The sequence below is a fragment of the Spea bombifrons genome, chromosome 2 (assembly GCF_027358695.1).
Source record: "Spea bombifrons isolate aSpeBom1 chromosome 2, aSpeBom1.2.pri, whole genome shotgun sequence".
NCBI lineage: Eukaryota > Metazoa > Chordata > Amphibia > Anura > Pelobatidae > Spea > Spea bombifrons.
Window position 1 is genome coordinate 39493778 of NC_071088.1, and position 21293 is coordinate 39515070.

The 21293-nt window shown below is 39.6% G+C and overlaps 1 protein-coding gene across 1 annotated transcript; it reads right to left on the bottom strand.

The window, feature by feature from the left end:
- Positions 1-1472: 1472 nt before the first annotated feature.
- PPM1J (protein phosphatase, Mg2+/Mn2+ dependent 1J) lies at positions 1473-18569 on the bottom strand. The gene is made up of 10 exons (XM_053457592.1): positions 18130-18569; positions 11502-11646; positions 9912-10232; positions 8644-8756; positions 7867-7951; positions 5987-6105; positions 3426-3489; positions 2374-2481; positions 2101-2252; positions 1473-1760 (listed from the first exon to the last, which is right to left on the bottom strand). Exons 1-10 carry the CDS (start codon positions 18381-18383, stop codon positions 1619-1621), a joined length of 1503 nt encoding a protein of 500 aa, XP_053313567.1. The 5' UTR covers positions 18384-18569; the 3' UTR covers positions 1473-1618.
- Positions 18570-21293: the final 2724 nt, after the last annotated feature.

The following is a 21293-nucleotide window of genomic DNA, read 5'->3' on the forward strand; positions in this document are numbered from 1 at the left end:
TTTTAATGAAAGTTCAGTGATTTTTATGCACTGGGCTCCTTGCAACATGGACTCCAATGCCATATTATCAGTTAACCCCAAAAAGAGGGAGACACGTTTTTTTCTCTTCTCATAAAAAAACAACTAAGCATTTGTCACTTGAAAAGTAAGGTCTGAATAGCCATTAAGGGATTCAGTAAAAAAATAACTTACTATCTGATTCCTCCTTACTTCTCTCTCTTTTTTTTTTTTTTGTAAATCAAGATTTTATTGTTAAGAACAAGGAGTACACAGAAAGGGCGGGAGGGAGGTTGGACAAAAAAGGAATACACATCATGCCCTGACGCAGCAGGACAACATTATTACACGATACAGGAAACGTGGGGGGGACACGTAAACCCCACAAAGGATATCATAGAAATACATGGCCACAATAACCACAGTTAGGTAGCAAGGATGGTTCGTGTGGACAGATCAGTAATAAAGCGAGACCAATAAAACCACATTCTCCCGTGTTCCTCCTCCCGACCAGCACTACGAGCCACCAACTCCTCTAGAACTTGGTCGTCCTCCACTCTGGCAACCCACCCCCTGAGGGAAGGTGGCGATGACTTGCCCCAATGTATGGGGATCAGTGCCTTGGCTTAATTCAGCAAGTGTCGTACAACAGACTTTTTGTAAACCAACATCGAGACAGAGGTATGATGGAGTAAACAATTGACAGGGCGGAAAGGGGGCAGTGAGTCAGTAAAGTTATGGAAAACTCCATGTATTGCTTTCCGAAATGATACTATTAGGGGGTACTCCCACCAACTGTGCAAAACCGATCCCCCTGACGACCCACAACACCAGCAGATATCGCGATGGTCGGGAAACATAGCATGGAGACGTGACGGCTTGCTTGTGTCAGAGGCTTGTAAGAAAGCTCCTGGGTTCGCGTGTTAATACAGCACGTATGTGTCAGGTGAAAAATCATTACCCACTCTTCCCTGGATAAGGACACATCAAGAGCATTTTTCCATTTACCTACAAAAGAAGGCAAAGAGTCCCCGTCTACCTAAATGAGGAGCCTCTATAAGGCAGAGATGCCATGTGAAAGCATGAATAAGGCTATGCTTTTGCGGGATAGAATCAACATAGTTTCGTAGTTGCAAGTATTACAGAATATTTAAGACGGGCGGTGTCCTGTCAGCAATGATGTAGAGAGGGGTGAAATCTGAGGTCCAAGCATATAGGAGCATAACGTCTCGAGAGCAGAAAGGTCCCTCCATTCAGGCCCAGGGGGGGGTTAAAGGGGAGGCACTTCCTCTGGGGCTTCTATGACGGAGTGCCGCCATGAAATGACCTTCCGGTGCTCCATCAAAGAAGCCCCAGCGGAAGTACTGGGCAGAAGCGGAGGTTGTTTGCGCACATCACCGGCTGCCAGATAGGATTCCCAGGGTAATTAGGGTCGTCTTATAATCGAGCAAATACGGTAGTAACATTGGAATGGAGAATGTCATAGATTTTTAGTATCATAGATTTTTTTCTACAAAAAAGTCTGTTATGGATACCATTAAACACAAACAGATGAGAAAAAACCCAAAACATTAAAGTGCTTTCGGCTTGTTATAACTGTGTACCAATGATCATTTCTTCTTCAGCTTCGGTGTCCGGCCAAAGGAATAACAAAAACAGAAATGTCATCTACAGAGGCTAGTGAACCATTAGGTAGTCTCCAGTTGTTTTCCTTGAGGATCCCTCTAGTTCGAAGAACAAGCTCTTGGGCCACAAGGCTATACCTGTATTAGAAAAATAACTGTTTTAAAAAAAATGTTCCCCATCCATTCTACGTACATTATATGGGATTGGAACTACTCTCTAGAAAAGTTATTTACAGACCAAGCATCGTGATACAATCATAGTTCTCATACTGGCTACATTTGGCCCTCAAACCAAACACATGCCTCAGCACTAACAGGGTTACAGAATAACACCAAAGTAGGTCATAAAACGTCATTGTAAGATCCTATGTGAACTGTGAATGCACAACCAATAAAGGTAATAACCACAGACACACTGTTATAAAGTTCAGTAAAGATGGACCATAAACAAAAATCAAAACACACCACCTGTACTTACCTGTTTGGTAGGTAATTCTCATGAGATGCAAATACCCTTTGTACAATATCAGCTACTTCTTGGTCACTAATAACATCCCATAGTCCATCTGTGCCCAAGACCATGACATCATCTGTGCTGGGCTCGCATACTGTAAGGTCATAAACTTTCACCTATGGATGAAAGATGTTTGTTAACAGGCTTATGAGAGGCAGTGTTTGTCTGTGTAGCCACCATACTGTTAGTGTTGTATTTCATATTTCCCTCCCAAAAAAAATTGCCAAGAATACTTACATCCGGGACACAGGAAAGGAAAGGCTTGATGTAAATGTTGGAATTGTACACTTTAAGGTCATGGTCTCCAAGTCCTCGAGTCACTCCAATAGTTGCCATAACTCTAGCCTAGTTATTTAAAATAAAAAAATATTTTTTTCTGTCTTAATATATTATTTGAAATTGAGATTTCATTTTATTTGCCAACCTGCCCCTAGTTTTGTTCATCTGCCCCCCTATATGCCAGTCTGCCCCCCTGGATATGCCTTATACCCCCTATATGCCACTCAGCCCCCCTAGATATTCCTTATACCCCCTACATGCCACTCTGTCCCCCCAGACTTGTCCCCCGTGATTCAGACTCCCTGGTGTCTAGCGGGGGGAGCTGGTGAACGTCTGCGCACTGTGTGTAGATAACCTCTGCTGCGTCCCAACACTTTAGCCACGGCTTCTATGAATGAGCACTGGAAGGTCATGTCACCCATAGAAGCCCTGACGAAAGTCCCAGGCAGCAGCAGAGGTTGTCTGCGTGCATCGTGCAGATATTTACCGGCTGCCAGAGAGGAGGATCCTGGTCCCCTGCAGCGCTGCGGGGCATCTGGATATTAGTCTTATAGTCAGACCTCTATTTGAGGTTGGATTACAAGACGACCTTGAATATATATATTTATTCTTCCCCCAGAGCATTTAACGATATACATTAACCCTAGTACTACAACTAAAATATGTAAAAAACACCCTCAAACCCCTAGTAGTATTAAAAAATACAATATTGGTTAATATGCAAAAGATGATTATAGAACATAGAAAAATATGTATGGTGGTATTACTGTAATCAGGCAAGGTGTCTGAATATAAATTGGGTCATTGTTCAGCAGACATATTAGCGCTATTATTATTTTTTTATGTATTTCTATAATTTTAAATAAGGCCCTGCTTAGCCTAAATAATGTATATATAGTGTGAGAAAAGGGAATCATGGTTGATCATACATATAGTAAAAATGACACAAAAAATCCCGACCACCCTGTACTAAAGGGGTTAAACAGTAATTATTAGCAAGGAGGTAATACCTTTTTCCCTTGCCCATAGATAAGGGGAAATTTCATATCGTCTTCCACAATGGTTTTGTAGGCCCTGTAAAATTGAAAATAATTCTAAGGATATTGAGATACATTTCACTAAACACAAATGATATTTATTAACATAACTTTGCATTTAGTAACACATATAGATATACCATAAAAATGACAATATAATGCTAAAACAAATAAAATAGTCAGCCATTATTTATAGGCAACATGTTCTATAGTACCCTGAGGATTTCATGTGTCCTAGAACAGTGTTCTTCAAACATTTTGTCCCATGACAGTTTAGAGTGATATCACATACAATCATGACGTAATTCATGTGCTTGCATGGGAAAGCTGGTACGTTTTGGTTCATGGTACAAGCCCAGTATCAGATCAAAGTTTTAAAATATTGTTGTGTTTTTTATTTTTTTTTTTAAAATAGTTCTAGTTTTAATATAGTGTTTTCAGGCAGGTGTATATTAGCAATTTTCTGGCTCTGTTATGCCGGTCAACTTGACTTATCATACTGCCTGCCATAAACAATTCAATGGCTCATTGTTAATCACTCAGATGGTCAAAAACGGCAAAGGACTACATAAGATTACTGTAAAGGATCAGCTCAGTGTGATAATTGTACAGGCACCCACAATATCAAAGGACTGACAACAATGAGTTAAAACCAGGTTTTTACTACATTACTTCATAGAATTTACATATACTTTATGCTCAATCCAAAAAAATGTATTATTTTTTTTGTACTTCACGACCTTACAAAGTCTTTGAAATAGCAAATACAATATCGGGTAGTTGTTATTCCGGCACTTCGGTTCCTGTCTTTCAGGTAGGTCTTGTACTGACAGCTGCGGTGAAAAATGTATCTTGCTGCGTTAAGAATTCCCTTTGAAGCTCAAAACATGTAAAGGGTATTTTCAAGAAGGGCAGAGTTGACCCTTCATAAAAAAGGTTTTTGTGTAGAGATTAAAGTGTTGTGTTTTGCTGCAACCTATTGTTTCAAGGAGTAAAAATTAAAGCACAGAGGGTATTAAGTATGCACATGAATTCCACGGAACTTTCCGTGTTTTGCCCGGACACTCCAGGTGAAGTGCCGGTTGTCTTTATGGTTGTGAATCTCCCGTTCCAACACATCTCAAAGGGGCTCTATTGGATTGAGATCTGGTGACTGTGGAGGCCACTGGAGTACAGTTCATTGTCCTGTTCAAGAAACCAGTTTGAGATGATGTGAGTTTTGTGACACGGTGCATTACCCTGCTGGAACAATACTTGGCAATAATACTCAGGTAGGCTGTCGCGTTTATACGATGCTCAATTGATACTAAGGGGCCCAAAGTGTGCCAAGAAAATGTCCTCCACACCATTAAACCACCACCAGCAGCCTGAACCATTGATACAAGCCAGGATAGATCCACGCTTTCAAGTTGTTTACGACAAATTCTGACCCTGCCATCTGAATGTCACAGCTGGAATTGAGACCAGACAACGTTCTTCCAGTCTTCCATTGTCCAATTTTGGTGAGCCTGCACAAATTGTAGCTTCGGTTTCCTTTTTCTTAGCTGACAGGAGTGGCACCCGGTATTGTCTTCTGCTGTTGTAGCCCATCTGCTTCAAGGTTTGACGTGTTTTGCATACCTTGGTTGTAATGAGTGTTTATTTGAGTTACTGTTGCCTTTCTGTCAAACCAGTCTGCCCATTCTCCTCTGATCTCTGACACACAACTGACGCTCACTGGATATTTTCTCTTTTTCAGACCATTCTCTGTAAACCCTAGAGATGGTTGTGTGTGTGAATCCCACTAGATCAGCAGTTCCTGAAATACTCAGACCAGCCGCCTGGCACCAACAACAATGCCATGTTCAAAGTCACTTAAATCTCCTTTCTTCCCCATTCTGATGCTCGGTTTGAACTTCAAGTTTTCTTGACTACGTCTACATGCCTAAATGCATTGAGTTGCTGTCCTGTGATTGGCTGATTGGCTATTTGTGTTAACAAGCAATTGAACAGGTGTACCTAATAAAGTGGCCAGTGAGTGTATATTCCCCCAATCAAGTATTATTAATAAAAACATAAATAAAGGGGAAGAAACCTGTGATATTTTATCCATGTTAATTTGATCCAGATATATCAGAATATAGGCATAATGTTTCGCAAAGTGCAAAGTGCTACAAAGTAAATAAATTGGAGACTTTTTCTCTAAACCGCTAAATCGTTTCCCCCCTAAACCCCACATATATTTACATATTTTGACCTAAACAATAACAATCCCATTTTTTTCCACTGTATCCCAAAGTTATTTTACCTGACTAATAAATGTAAAAAAAACCAGTAATCGAAAGGGTCAAATCCTTATTGGAAACCTCAATTTCTGGAAAGGCCAGTGATTCAGAAGCTTGGTTCAGAGGAGTTTAACAAAATGTAATCAACATGATTTATAGTTATGATTTAGATGATAGACTCTGATAGACTTCTGTCAAAACACATGCTAGTTGGAGAAGAAGGTCACCACAAAGTACAGTTTTCTGAAGTTAGTGAACACAAAATATTACCAGCCTGTCATGGTGTGATCTCGATACAACATTCGCTTTTTGAGTTCCTTCTGCTGAATACGCCTTGGGAACTCTAAATATGTAAACTCATTTCCTAATAGCTCCGGTTTCAAGAAAGCCTAAAATTGAATGATAGGTGATTAAATAAAAATGTGCAGTCTGTGCGTGTTTGTACACATATCTTTAACAGATACATTTACAAATTGACAGTGCTTCTCAACCTTGTTTGAAGTCATCACCCCAGTATCAGCTTTTTTCTTAAAACTTCAAAAATTATAATTCAGTGCTAATGTCGAAAGAGAATATATTTTTATTACACATATTGGTACATATATTACCAATTCTCCAAGGGTAAGCAAACTTTTGAGCACAACTGTACATCTCTTACAGGAGACCAAAGGACCTACACAACCAGGCCATGCTCTTCCACTGCCTGCAAAAATGGGCCAGTGGGACAGCTACCCAATGCAATGGAACAGTGCCCAAAAGTAATGTTTTGGGACATGTTTAATATTCTTATCGTAGATCTGAAAGTTGATGGTATCCTGAGATCACCTAAGGTTACCTCATTACATATGGGTTGGCCGAAAGTGGGAGAATCGAACCATATATCTGTCTTTTAATCCTTGCAAAATTATATTTTTTATAAAGTCTGGATTTGAAAAGTCAGGAATCTTTGTTTTTTTCAGGGGAGAGAAGATTCTGGTTCCGCTTCAGGTAAACTACAACCATGATTCTCGCCAATATTTGTCTGGATGTGGCGGAGACCCGTGGGAGCTGTATTTAAACAACAGCTGGTAAGCTACCTGTTGACTGCCAATGTATAAAGCAAACAAGCTATACAAACATACTATGTTATTGCATCTAAAATGTACTCCTATGTCAAATACAAAAATATTAGGCTAACAATTTTTAGAACACAGTTTTCACCTCTCACTGAGGTCTATTAAATTAAGGGCAGAGTTGTGTTCCCACTCATTAACTTCACTACAGATTATAAAGTTCCAAACCCCAGTGAGCTTCTGCTGCAGGAAAAGCTTGGCTGGCCCGGTATAATGTATACTTAAATTAGTGGGCTTTCTTCGCTCTTTGATTTACGCGTTATACAGGGCTGGCTCAACCTTTTGCTGGAAAAATTGGGGTGGACCTAAATTATGAACAGTGAATGGGAGAGTTTAAATCATGTTGCTCATGTAAAACTACAGCTATTAGTAATACTACTCTTGCTAGGATGGTCACATTGACCATGCTTTCCAGAACACTGCAGTATGTGGGATGTATAGACTTATAGAAAGGAACCAATTAGTCGGTTATGCATCCCCCATGCAGCATTTTATCTGGGCTGGTCAGCAATATGTAAAAGTTATATGTATCCTTGAAAACATGTACGGCGTGGTCATCCTAGCTCTTGCACAAACCTACTGCTACACCTGCTTCTACTGATCTAGTAGGCCTGGCTATGTAAACCTCCAGGTCAGTCATGTGTATGCCCTCAGATGGTCTACCATTGTCCAATTGCTCCTCTGTCCTGACTTAAGCTCATTTATTGTTATCCTGTTTTCTCATCTTCTGACTATGGCTTGTCTGACTATTGATGTTAATGTAACCAGCAGGTTCTCTGTGATCTGGGAACATTATAAGACCCTAAGCTACTCAAACCCAAGGGCTCAAGCTGCAGCAGTCTTTGGGATTCCAGTGATCTGACAGCCAACCCTGGCCTTCTGTGACTCTTGAAAGCCTGTCCTAAAAACTAAATGTCAACCCAAGAAAAAAGTTAATACCACAAATCGCAATAGTCATTACAATCCTATCAAAAACTCTCCTATTTTCACTAAATACAACATTTTATGCATGATGGAACTAGTACATTGGGTGCTTACTAGAAATTGCAGTCTCTGTCTCTCTGTTTCCGGAGTGAACTCTTGTGACATTGGAATGGTTCTCCCCTGCCGGATGATTATGGCTCTGTAATTACACGCAGAAGGATCAATTTTTTTCCTGGAGGCATCTAGTATAGTATTAGAATTATTAATAACAAACCAAAACTGTATGCAGCTACAGAACATAATAAGTACCGGTACTTACTAGTTTAACAAAAAGAAGTAGATAAGAATCTAGGTCTGTAGCACCCTCCAAATGAATTTGCCCCTTTTCCATCCCCACCCCCAGGTAAATGCCCTGCAGGAGATGTGTTCAGTAGAAAAAAAAGACAGTAAAAAAAATAGGGGAACCCAGTCTTGTGGCCAAAGCTAATCTCCTTTTGGATGTAGTTTGGGAAGGAAAAGTGGGAATGTTTTTGCAGAGAGACCACTGTTCAACCAAGTAGCCATTCAGTATAGCTGCATGCCTCTGTGCAGAGCATGTTAATAAAATATCTACTGGTGTAAAGCCATTCAATTAATTATGTTGACATACTATGTCAATGCGCGGTCCTGCCGACATTGTGGGTGGCCCCGCCTATGTCAATGGGTTTCCTGCTGATGTCGTGGGACACACGCGCATTTAATGGGGAAATGGGCGGGAGTGGGGTGTTTCAGGACCCTGCTCTCGGGACCCGGGTGATTCGGGTGTCCACCTGAGAACCAGAGAACGAATGCAAGTCTCCCGGCAAAACCCAGGGAGTTCCCAGATATGATAGGTCATGGAAAGAAATATACCTGCTGTCTCCTGCATTGGCTACATACAGCTTTCCCATTAGATACACAGCTACTAGCGCACAGCAACCTCCATCAATTTTGTAAATAGTCCTTTCTCTTTCAATTTGTTTATCCTGTAAGTAGAGAGAGAATATTTTTTATACTTTTGACACACCATTAACACATTATTGTTATTGCATTAATACACTTCAACTGCATTTTCCATAAAAAAATCTGAAGCTGTACACAAAAGTTAAAGGTTTCTACTTAACATACCATAGTCCTTCCTACATCTTTGTTAATTTTACATGGGTGCAGTATTACGGTATGTATTAAATAGGTGATTCTAAGGACAAAGTTTGAAATATGGTACTAGCAAACAAATGAAGTGCTGACTGCACAATTTCAAACTCTAAACTGTAACTAATGGCAATCCCCTGCTTCCTTCAATTTGTTACAGCTAAAGCCTGGACCATTTAGCAGTATAAGCTTTAGTATGAAAGTACTATGGGGTCTGCTCAATAAGACATGAGTTTTCAGGTACTATAAGGGGTTACATTTACTGCTGAAACTCAACATGGTGGCTGGTAAAGTGGACCTACACTGCCACTCTCCTCCCTCCTTTAAAGCAACTATTTCTGTACAGCAGTGGAACAGCTGTTTGTCTACTGAACCCGTTGTCAGCTTTGTCCCATACCTCTTGGGGATATCTTGTGTTTAACTGGTTCATCCTGGAAACTGAGAATGCTACAAATTGTGTAATGTGTAAACATATATATTAAACACACGTCTGCATTTCAGCTGATGTTTAAGTATTCCTGGAAGAACTTGCAAAACTTAAAGAGTAATTGAAAAAAACATATAAAAGAGCCATTGTAAGTAAAATTTTATGCAAAAAATTAAGATCCAACTGCAAAACAGCACTTTAATAATTGTCTTGGTGGATCTGTGTTTAGGACTGTCATTGATCATGAAGCCTTGCTTCCATCCCCACATTTTTACAAACAGCACACCGCAGCTTAACTGGCAAAATCACTCTGGATCATCACCAATCACTTGCATCCTGTCCAATATATTCTGTGTGCTCCCTGAAGTGGCTCCTATACTGTGTTTGTGTTTAGAAATGTTTGCTGTATAGTCTTGAACTGAAATAACTTAGCATTGACCTTTGATGGCCTATTTTTCAAAATGTGGTCTTATGTTTCCTTTTACTTTATTAAAATATGTAATCTCTTATTCAACTAATTTTACTTTCATTCTTTCACTTTAATTTGCTTTCATATACTCACCATCTCCTTGAAGGCATTTTCAAGTGCACCTATGACAAGACTCTCAGGAAAGACTTGTTTTTCAAGATGAAAGCGAACTGTGGCCTTCAAGGGTGGCTCCATTTTCTCATGAGTCAGAGTGCCCACCACATTCTCGGGTGTTGTTTCCTGCACAAGACAGAGTGGAGCAGCCGCATCGACGGGCTGCTGCAAGATAGACACCAAGTCCCTCAGCTGGTCACAAATGTGATAGTGGAGAAACCTTGATGCGAATGAAGCACATCCACAACCCGCGTGACCGTCAAAGAGCCCCCAGTAGTAGAAACGAATTCTGCTTTCGACCTGAAATATCAGAAGCAGCAGTAAATTTCACAAGTAAAGTAAAAATGTATTTCCAAGGCAAAGTTACAGATCTACAGTTTCCTTTGGTGGATGCCTTTCATGTGGTCATTCCAAGTTTTAGTAACAAATACTGATTGATCACTAAATGTTATTGGTGGAAGAGAGACCCATAACTTCAATAGCATCATCCCATGTGTTACCATTGGGTCTTTACGGCCAGCTTAAGTAATATAACCTTGACAGCCCATTCAATCATCTAGCCCCACAGTAAAAGCCTGGCAGACCACTGAACCAGTAATCATGCTTGAGTTACACAAAACACACACCCTGTTAATATGTGTTATTTAAATGCCCTCTCCTATATTATGTTCCATTATGGCCCCTAATGCAATGCACCCCCCCCCCCCCGGAGGAAGGAGACACAGTTGGTTTAAATGACATCGAACTAAAATAAGTTTTACTGAAATGAGTTCCGAAGTGTTCCGCATAAAGATGATCTGTAGAGCACATAGAGGCTGGTGTGCCAATATTTAGAGTAAATGTACAGTACTGTATAAATAGAAAATGACACAGGTGTTCCTTTAAGATGTTAAGTGAATTTTTAGTTTTGGGCAAGATCGGTTGATTTATTGCATTTGATAACTTTTTTTAAAGATGCCTATAATGGAAGATTCCTTTGTACAGCTGCAATAATGCTATTTCAACTTATTTCCTTTTAATTGAATAGACAAATAAGAACCAGATTTGCCTTGGTCTTGTCTTAGAGTCAGGATAGCTTTATGCCTATCCCATGCATGTTTTAATTCCCTTATTGTATTAGCCTCTACCACTTCTGCTGGTATGCTGTTCCACTTATTTACTACCTCCTCATCAAAATAAAACAACCTTATATCTATGCCCCTGACCCTCTAGTTTCAGATTATAGCCTCTTGTTCTAACATTTCTCCACCTTTGAAATACACGTCCCTCCTGTACTTTGCAATCTAATTTGAAGGTGTCTATAACATCCCCTCTCTCTCTTTTTTTCCTCCAAGGACATTACTATTGTTGACGGCCTCCAAAAAAAACGATAAAGTAAAAACAAAAAGAAAGACATGATAGCTTAAAACATCCAGTAGTGTAAAAAATTGACTATTTGTTTTAAAGGTAAGGTTTTTGTGTAATAGTGTATATTTCACGTACTGTATGTGCTTCATATTAGGTTTAAGCTAATCACATATGGGATTCAGTACTATAATATATGATAAAGCATATATCCAAGGTACCAACCTTATCCAAAGATTGTTGCCTCTTCTGCTCAAGCTGCACTGATTCTTCGCAATTGTAATTGAATTCTTCATCTCTACTTTGCACAATTACATATTCACAGCAAGCCTGATCCTCATTATATTGACTTTTTCCTGCATTGATCACTCTAAAATAAAAAAAGATATAATGACACAAAATTACGCTGGTGAGAGATATGCACAGGAGGGCCATTGTGTTAAAAAGCTATAGCATTTTTACTGAGATTTGTGACTTTATTGAGGGTCCTGTAACAAAACCCCAGCAGAGGAAAAAGCATGGGTACAAAAAAACAGCATGAAATAATTTGCAGGAGTGATGTGGTATTATTTGGCCTGAGAAGGTCATGGAAATTAATGGTTATTAATACAGTGACGCATAATATATGTGGCTAGTAAGAAGTGAGACGTAAATGTCACAAGTCCTACTTACACTAGATATCCCATTGGTTGTGTATGGTATTGATAGTAAAACACACAGGGCAAAAAATCTCTTAACTCCTTTGCGGCGGTTGACACTGGAGGACATAGTACTAGGTCCTGGCACTTTAAGCATCGGCACGGCTAAATAACTTCCTGTGCATGGTAAATCAATCTCCTGGTCTCCCAACTGTTAGCTAGGGCCAAAATATATGGGAGAAGCTAGAGCTCTATGAACTCTATGAGCACTATCATGGCAGTGATGTCATCATGACATCATAGGTTTCCCCTATTTCAGGATCGCTGGTGTCCAGATGCACATTTACCTTTCCCCGCTGTCCTAAGTCTAACCTAGAGCAATGCCACTTGCCACCCATCCATGTGGCTGTCCTGTCTACTGGGACTTAGGATATGTTATTTTTAAAGGAGGTTCTACACAGCCATCCATAGTGTTAATGGCTCAGTTGGGGAGATCAGTGATCTCCCTTTTAAGCGGCTCAACCCACCCCCTCATTTGCTACTGGAACATAGCTGCCTACCAAGTGCACAAGGTACCGTTGAAGTGGTGGGAAAGCAAGGTCATAATACAAGCACTACTTGACAAACATTGGCAACGGATCAAGAATCATCAAATTAGGCAAACATCAGTATTAGGAAGTATGGGAAGCAAAGCCAACACTGGTATACTGGAATTATGAATATACTGTATAAAGGGTCAAGTGATATCACAGAACCCACATTCCTCCGTGATCATGGCTAATCAGGCCACATGCCACCGAATGGACTAGATCTCGGAAGGCTATGCTGTACCTGTCGGCTTTTATACCGTGCCTCCCAGAGCTTGAGCTGTATGTAAGATTGGCAACCATCAAGATACCACGAGACTCATCTGCATCCCAAAGTCAATTCAGGAAGCACTGAGATTTGTGAGCAAGAAGCACCTCCTCAAGAAAAAAATCATTGTGACAGCACAGGATGATATCAGGTAGAGAGATGACGTTGGTTAGACAGCAACACCAAAAGAACAAACTTTGGAAACACTAATTAGCCCTCCCCAATATACTCTGCACTTGTGGCTTAGTGGAGCTCAATGCCAGCTATATTACATCCACTACTAGACAAGCTAATGCCCAAGGCAAGGCTTAAAAGGGAGGCCCTCTGTGACACATGGAGGGGACTTCAAAATGTATATAATACAGCTTATAAAAAATGATATACCTGTCCCTCTAACCGGTTCAGAATATAAATGGCCTTAGTTGCAACCTGACAGAAAATCAATATTAGGTTATCCATGTTATTCTTATCACGTAACAGTGACATACACTAGTTCAAGAAATAGTGAGGGAGATAACTTATGTTCCTTCATCTGTTCTACATCGTCTCTAACCAGAGAGCAAGTTATCAGCCCCAAGGAGATGCTGTGAAATTATGCTCTTCATGTATTTTGGGTCATTTTGGAGACCAGGAAGGCCTGTGGTAAATTGAAAATTAAGAATAATTGAAGATTTTTTCTCCTGGTATTCAATGGATACCAAAGATACTTCAGTGGTAAGAGAAACATAATCTACTATGTTTTACTGTTCAGTAAACTAAAGAAATCCGTTCACAGATTTTGTGTGATTCCTCCGCGTTCTCTTTGGTTAAAGGGAAAGTCCAATGGGAAAACAAACATTATTGTTTTAAAATTAAATACCCTATATAGAAATGTGGTTTAGACATGCCCTTACGAAAAAATTACAGCAGTTTTTCTGAAGTAATACTGCAGTGTTTTGGACATGAAAAAACTGCAATACTGCACTTTTACTGCATTTGTACTTCACTGTACTGCAGTTGTACTGCAGTATTACTGCACATTTGCCGCACTTTTTTTTTTATATTGCAAACCTACAGTTGTACTTCAATGTACTGCAGCTTTATTGCATTTGTACTTCCGTACAAAAATAACTGCAGTAAAACTGCAGTACAGTGAAGTACAAATGCAGAAAACTGCAGTAAAAGTGCAGTATTGCAGTTTTTTCATGACCAAAAAACTGCAGTATTTTTTCGTAAGGGTGGGTTCGTAAGGGTGGTTTCGTAAGGGTGGGTTCGTAAGGGTGGGTTCGTAAGGGTGGGTTTAATTAGGTACCAATAAACTTCCTGTGTCTGTAGGTTGCCTCAGTAGGCAGTCAAGGGATATTTCAGGTGCCCATCCTGGCTCAAACATCTCGATGAGCTGACTTCTGATGGCAATGCTAATTAAGTCCTGTTTTCCAATGAAATATTTCGCTCCATAGTCAGAATGTCCATCTGGGTGATTATAACTGAGCCATTCTATGGGCAGTACCATCAGGAGTCGGGGTGCTTGCCTACTATATCCGATTAGAACATGCAAGTGACATACCAGTAATTTAACATTTTGGTGGAAGTTATGCCGCAGATCTCGGCTTCCTTGAGGAAAACCTTGAAATGAAACATCTCTAAATTAAACATATTAATTATAATGTGTTAAAATATAAATGACAAATATAAGGAGTTTTGATATATACATTTTGGTTTTTTTTTAGCAATGATTAAAGCTGAGAATATCTCAGCCCCCCATATATATATCAATGTAACCCAAATTTGCTTAGGAACAACAGGATATACAAAGGTCTAAATTGTTCAGCAGAGTTAATTTAACATTTTACTGCAGCTCCTAAAGTATTTAAAAAGAATATTTCCAACTGTTTTTTAAACTACCCTATTATAATTACACCTACGCTACTCTACGTAGCATTCTTCACCCTTATTTCCTTGAGTTTAATTTGCTACAATTAACATAGAAGGGAAGATATTGTTCAAGATGTACCATGAGAAAATAGCAGTGATTAGCTTTAATTGGCACCTATTCTTAAAAAGATATGACTCAAGATAAACTATGACTACTGCAGATAAATACATTTGAATAGCAACCAACCACGGACTTTTAACACTTTTAGCCAAAAGTGGATCTGTCAAGCATGACCCCAAATCATTCCGACAATTTACACATATATGCGCAAAGGAGACAGAACAGTCCAAGATGAGCAAGTGGATACGTTTATAGAATTAAAGTATTAAAATACCAGCATTATAAAAAGAGATGTAGGTCCAAACCTCTACTTGGATGCCCGATTACCTAAAAAACACCCCCCAAAGAAACAGAAGGAAAGACCATAGTGTGGAGACGTATAAAATGTGAAAAAATAATGAATAAAAATGTAAATTCAATCCTTGCCTTTAGGGGGAGCTATACCCTGTTTCCTTGTGGCATAGTGCTTGTTTCTGCTTTCCCTTGTTCTTACCCCAGAAACAGGAAAGTTTTTGAAAAAGAGATAGCCAACTCACATAGTGTGATACTTCAAGTTTTTTTTTTCCAGAAGAAAGCCCCAGGTTTTCTCCGGTAATGTGATTTTGTAATTTTTCTCCCGAAAAAAAAAGAGCTTCTTTTTCCACGAAGTGAGTACAAGAGTAAGCAACCTGTGGCAGCAGGACACAGCGCCCCCCAAAGGCAAGAGTTTAAACTGCATTTATAAATATAACTAGGGATACAGTATTACTCTTTGAAATCCAATTTCCTCCTTCATTCCTTGACCCATGGGGGTTGTATAACATGGTAAAAAAAGATGCGATAAGTAGTACCGGTATTTAATATGTTGCTGCATGATTGGATGTTTTTAAATATATATGGTATACTGTTACATAAATAGCTATGAATTATTCATTAAATCATCTAAAAAAAGAAACAAATTATGTGTGACCATTACAAACAGTACAATGCAAACCTATATTAAAAATGCTGGATACTGATTATCCATTAATAGATGAGTTTTGTAGGCTTTCTAGTTCTTTTATGTACTTTTATTGACACTTGAAAAATGGTTTTCTGCTTCACTAGTCCTAACTACTGAACCCTAACCAGTGCCTTGAAAGCAAAAAGGAACGTTGCACTCATTTTATTCCCTGTGTGACGTTTTCTTAGCAGTCACATGTTTAAAAGTATATATTTAGATTTTCAATAAACTACAGAAAACATACATATTTTTTTAGATGGTGTTGAAAAAAATTCAAAACAGCCGAATAATGCAGCGTTCTCCGGATTGAACAGGAAGTTACAACAACCACTGATATCACCATGATCTGAGGCCGAGTTCCGAGACTCTTGGGCGGATTTATATCCCTATGTACAGTATGGGACAAAAAGCAAGTGTGTGTCTACAACATGCAGGGATTAAAGGGACAGCCTCACATATTAACCTCTCATGGACAACACAAAAAACATTTTGGTCCTTTAGTCTTAAAAAATATACTTTAAGGGGTTAAAGTACTTTCTGAGTACTTGATTGACCGATAGGCTTCTCGAAACGTACGTCTGGGGTTGTTGGTTCCCTTGTGCAGAGAAAAAGTACCTCTCATTTCGGTTCTAGACTGCCCTTTTGGGTGGGATCGGAGCGATATGTAGATGGGAGATTTTTTCTCCGTAATGGCATTAGAGGGCTAAAAATTAACCCCTTAATGACAAAGCCCGTACATGTACGGGCTCAAAATGCATTGTTTTCAATGGGTTTAGGGACCGCCCATTGTCCTTAAGGTTAAGAAGCTCCCAAACAGGAACACAGGCCTTTAAAGCTGCTGTCTGTTCTTGGTGAGCATCTCATTTCCTTTTGTATGGCATTCTCTGCCAATGCTGCCTTGTGCTGCATGTAAAGGAGCACTGCCCTGGGGCAAACCTCTGTGACTCAGGTGCCCCTACCAACTTTATTATAAAAAAAAAGATATCTAAACAAGGCTCTGTGGTCAGCCTTTCCAAGTACCGTCTGTATCTATATGAAGGACAGATGGATCTCAGATAAGGTGACCCTGTAGCGCTGCGTTGAAAAAGCAATGATTCCCAGAGGATAACGTTTTTTGGAAAACGTTCTTTCAACGCTGTGTTTTAGAAACCGAATCTGATCAACAAAAACTAAGAGCGAAGACTTTTGACTTCCTTTTGTGGGCAGGAGAGACCAAAATATTTCCATGTACATATATGACACATCAAGTCTTGTGACTTAGGGTTAGTAGGATAATTGTTATAAGTCTTCATGTTCCTCTTATTGTTGAATTACATATTTTAACACTCCTTGGTCTTGTCTTAGACTTAGGATAGCTTCATGCCTATCCCATTAATGTTTAAATCATCTCACTGTATAAGCCTCTACCACTTCTGCTGGAAGGCTGTTCCATTTATCTGCCACACACTCTGTAAATTAAAAGATCCTTACTTTACATCTAACCGTCCGACCCTCTAGTTTTAGTTTCTTCTTCTAATGTCTCTTCTCCTTCCAGACTTCCCCCTGGACTTTGTTAAATTTCTTTAAGTATTTAAATCTCCTCATCTTTCTCTTCTGTCCTGCACGTTATACATATTGAGATAACTTAGTCTTTCATGATCATTTTTATACTGCAAACCAATCAAGGTTTTCGTAGCCCTCCTCTGAACTCTCTCTAATATGTCAATAGTCTTCTAGAGATGGGGTCTCCCACAACACTGTAGGTCTGACCAGAGATCTGTAAAGTGGCAGAATAACCTCCCTCCTTCTGCTATTAATGCCTCTAGCTATACAACCAACCACCCTTCTTGCCTTTAAGTCCTTGTAAATAATTACTTCCAAGTAATTAACGACAGCGAACATGCACATTTGACATTCGTTTTTTAAATTTGCTTGCCGTGTAGCTGAGATTCATAATTTTTTTACTTTCTGAACCTAACATTTGAAAATTCTATATATATAATAATAATAATAATAATAATAATATATATATATATATATATATATGTAAATATAATATCAACATGAATACAAAAATAGCTACAAACTACTCCATGCATTTGTCAACCCATGGCAATGCCCTGATAAACTTTATATGGTCCATGTCGCTGTAACATGGCATTATAAGGTATGGAAGAGGTGTATAGGTGATCCCACCACCTTCTATTATAAAGGGTCCTGTATATGATGTATTTGATGAATAGGTATACAGATGATTGATATTTAATAGACAGCATAAAGGGACAGAAGATTAATCACATGGGTCACTTTATGTATAATTAGAATTCAAACTCATACACACACATACATACTAACACCGGTTATATATGCGCATAGGATTACAGGGCACTCCGTATTGTAATAGTGTATTAAAGCACTACTCACTCTGCATAGCCGGTGCCCCAGTGCAGGTCGCCGGGGGACTTGAGGCTCAGTACCGTCCTTGCAGTGTGATCCTTGGATCCCTGGAGCTCCTCAGGTGTCAGATTTAAGAAGGCAGGCCGGCAGGTAAGCGTGGAACTCGGGATCCGGGCCTCGGGGTGCTGCTGCTCCGGGGTGCAGGTGGCAGGCTGCGTGCTGTGCTTGTAGGACAGAGACTCCACCAGCCCGGACACGGCTGCCCGGACCTTATTGATCATTACCGAGGAACGCAAGCGATGTATAATAGAGAGCGATCCGTAATAGCTGCAGTTAGCGGGGTGCCGGGGGGTTTATCTGCGCACAGCACCTCCCGATCATCAGAGGTAGGTAGTTAAAATGCCCCCTCAGCACACAGCACGTCCCGGGACTGCACACAAGGACACACGGATGTGTCCACAGGGGCACTAGAAGGTGACACCCATCTCTTTACACAGGGCTACGTGCCTGCCCACCACTTCTACTCAAGGCGTTCATACTCCGCCCTCCAACATTGTTTTCTCTGTTGACCTGCGTGACTTCCTTAAGTTTTGCGATGCTATGCGTGCCCTTTCCCAATGAGACTACTGCAACCTGTCAGGATCACACTGCCTCCATCCACCTGCGTTATGATGTCTCCATCTCAAATGCAGTCCCGCAGTCCAATATAATTTCCTTCAGTATCCACATAGATTTACAGACAAAATATATTAAAACGTATGGATAATCTGTGGAAAGGCTATGGGTCCAGCAGACTTTGTTTTTTGGAAAATGTCACAGTCTTTAGGAAACCTAAACGCTTATGTAGTCTGCAACCAAATTTCTAAATGAATACATATTTACAGAAATAACGAATGAACTTTTACTGTTGTAAATGGGTTTTTACAGATCTACTGTAAACTTATGGATTTTTACAGTTTTAAGTTAATAGATTTGGAATTCATTAGTACACCTTCTGTATGCATGTACATAAATAATCCAATATTGAGTTTTTCATTCTTTTTTAAGTGGACGTCATGCTAATGGCAGAAGTGGTGCTTTAAAATAGCAAAAAAAGGAGAAATTAAAGTAAAAAAGGAGAAAAAAAAGTAAAGTAAAACAAGCAGATAGACATAGACAAAAGGGGGCCGGTAAAGTGAGAGTATAATGGCCAATGGGCTGTCAAAAGGGACTTGAAGTTTCAATCAGTGTCCAAACTTATTTGTGTATTTTTAAATGTCAGAGACATTAAACTGTCCTTTTACAATATAAACATCTAATTACTAAATTGTTCACATTTTGGTTTTTGTGTTTTAAATCCTTACCCTGGTCTACCAAAATTACACGCTAACCACCCTGACAATGTAACTAAAACCTTACCCATTTTTTAATTTTTTTATCCCTCATTACCAAGTGCATGAATTACCCAATAAAAAACCCTAACTAACTCACAAGGATTTTTTTCCATGTGCATGAATTACACTACATATGCATGTATGTAAGTAATGTAGGCTGGCATTTCATGATTTTAACCCCTGTTGTTCCAGTAAACGTCCTTTAATGAGATACTTTGGGTGATTCTGTATGGCAATGAAAGTCTGTTCCTCCATAGACCTTCATTAGTTAGAGTATCTGGATGGGTGAGATAACTTTGTAATGGTCTCTGATGAATGCAAGGTTACAGTTCCCTTTTAACGTAATTCTTAAAAAGGGGAAAAAAGTAAAAGATGCTCTAAGCAAACAAGGAGACCTGACAACTTTTCTTAGAAAAGTGAGAATTTCATGTTTTTTAGTATTGCTGTTGTGATGTATAACATCTGCAGTGGTTGTTAATAGTAAAAAAAACCCTGATAATATAATTGTAATAATTGTGTTAAGTCACATGTGTTGGCTACCTGGATCTCCCCCTTCTGAGGGTGTGGTAGAAGTTTAGTGGGCAGAAGACTGGAGGAAATGGGCAGTGAGTAGGTGGAAAGTGAGTAGAGCCTAGACAGGGCATGGATGCCACTCCCCTATAGAGAGGTCAAAGAAACTGATCCAAAGTCATAGAGAATTAGAGGTTCATCGGTAGACTTGGGTCAAACCCAGTAAGTTTCCCTTTGTCTTAGCTTGTTGCCATTGTACCAATGACTCAACAATAAATATATCTGCCAGGTTAAATTAAGCGGTCCAGCCAGGAGTGGCCTAAACTCTTTAAAAAACTCTTAATGCAGAGAGAGGTCACGTAATGCAATGTTATGTGCCCCCGCAGTGAAACACACAATGTGTGAGCAGCTACAAAGAAGCCTCCTGGAATCTAAAGGATTTAGGGGCAGGGGAGTGCTGGCCCCTTCTGGCATGGAGGGCAAGTAAACCCCTTGCACACATATGTACAAACACACATACACAAACTTACACACTCATGTTTATACATACTGTATGCACATGCTTACACATACTTACACTAACACACATTTACTCATACTCAACACACACACATTCATGCTAACACACAGTCCCTCACACGCATACTTACACATGCACATTCATGCCAACACACCAAGACTTACACATACATATTCAAGGTCACACACAAACATATACATTCATGCTAGCACACATACACATCCATGCTTTCACACAAACACATACACATTCCTGCACACACACACATATACATTTATGCTAACACAGAAAACACTTACACATACACATCCATGCTAACACAAACACATATACACATCCATGCTAACTTACACATGTATGATCATACTCTTGCACAAACACACTCATGTTAACACACAAATACACTTACACACTAACAGGTGTGTAAAACCAAGCACATAGGCAGCCATCTCCATAGATAAACATTAGCAGTAGAATGGGTTGTACTGAAGTTTTCAATAACTTTAAATGTGGCGCTGTCATGGGATCTACCCCAGTTCATTCTTAGTGTTGTTTTGTAAAGTGGAAGTGTCTAGGAGTAACGCCAACTCAGCCATGAAGCAGTAGACCAGGCACACTCCCAGAAAGGGAGCTGCTGAGTGCTGAAGTGTGTAACCCGTAAAAACAAAAATCATTTCAAAACTGCCTATGGAGGTGCCTGTTGAAATGACTGAACAGCTGTACAAAAGCTGAAGATAACCATGTGCGATCCCAAGCATTGGATGGAGTGAAGTAAAGCACACCGCCAC

Bases quoted from the DNA above. Each gene is read 5' to 3' on its own strand.
- PPM1J (XM_053457592.1), bottom strand. From the start codon at position 18,383: ATGATCAATAAGGTCCGGGCAGCCGTGTCCGGGCTGGTGGAGTCTCTG. The intron at 3,490-5,986 runs GTAATATTTTGT...TCAATTTTACAG, and splicing joins GATCACACCATGACAGGCTG to GGCCTACAAAACCATTGTGG. The intron at 2,482-3,425 runs GTATTACCTCCT...TTAAATAACTAG, and splicing joins TCTATGGGCAAGGGAAAAAG to GCTAGAGTTATGGCAACTAT.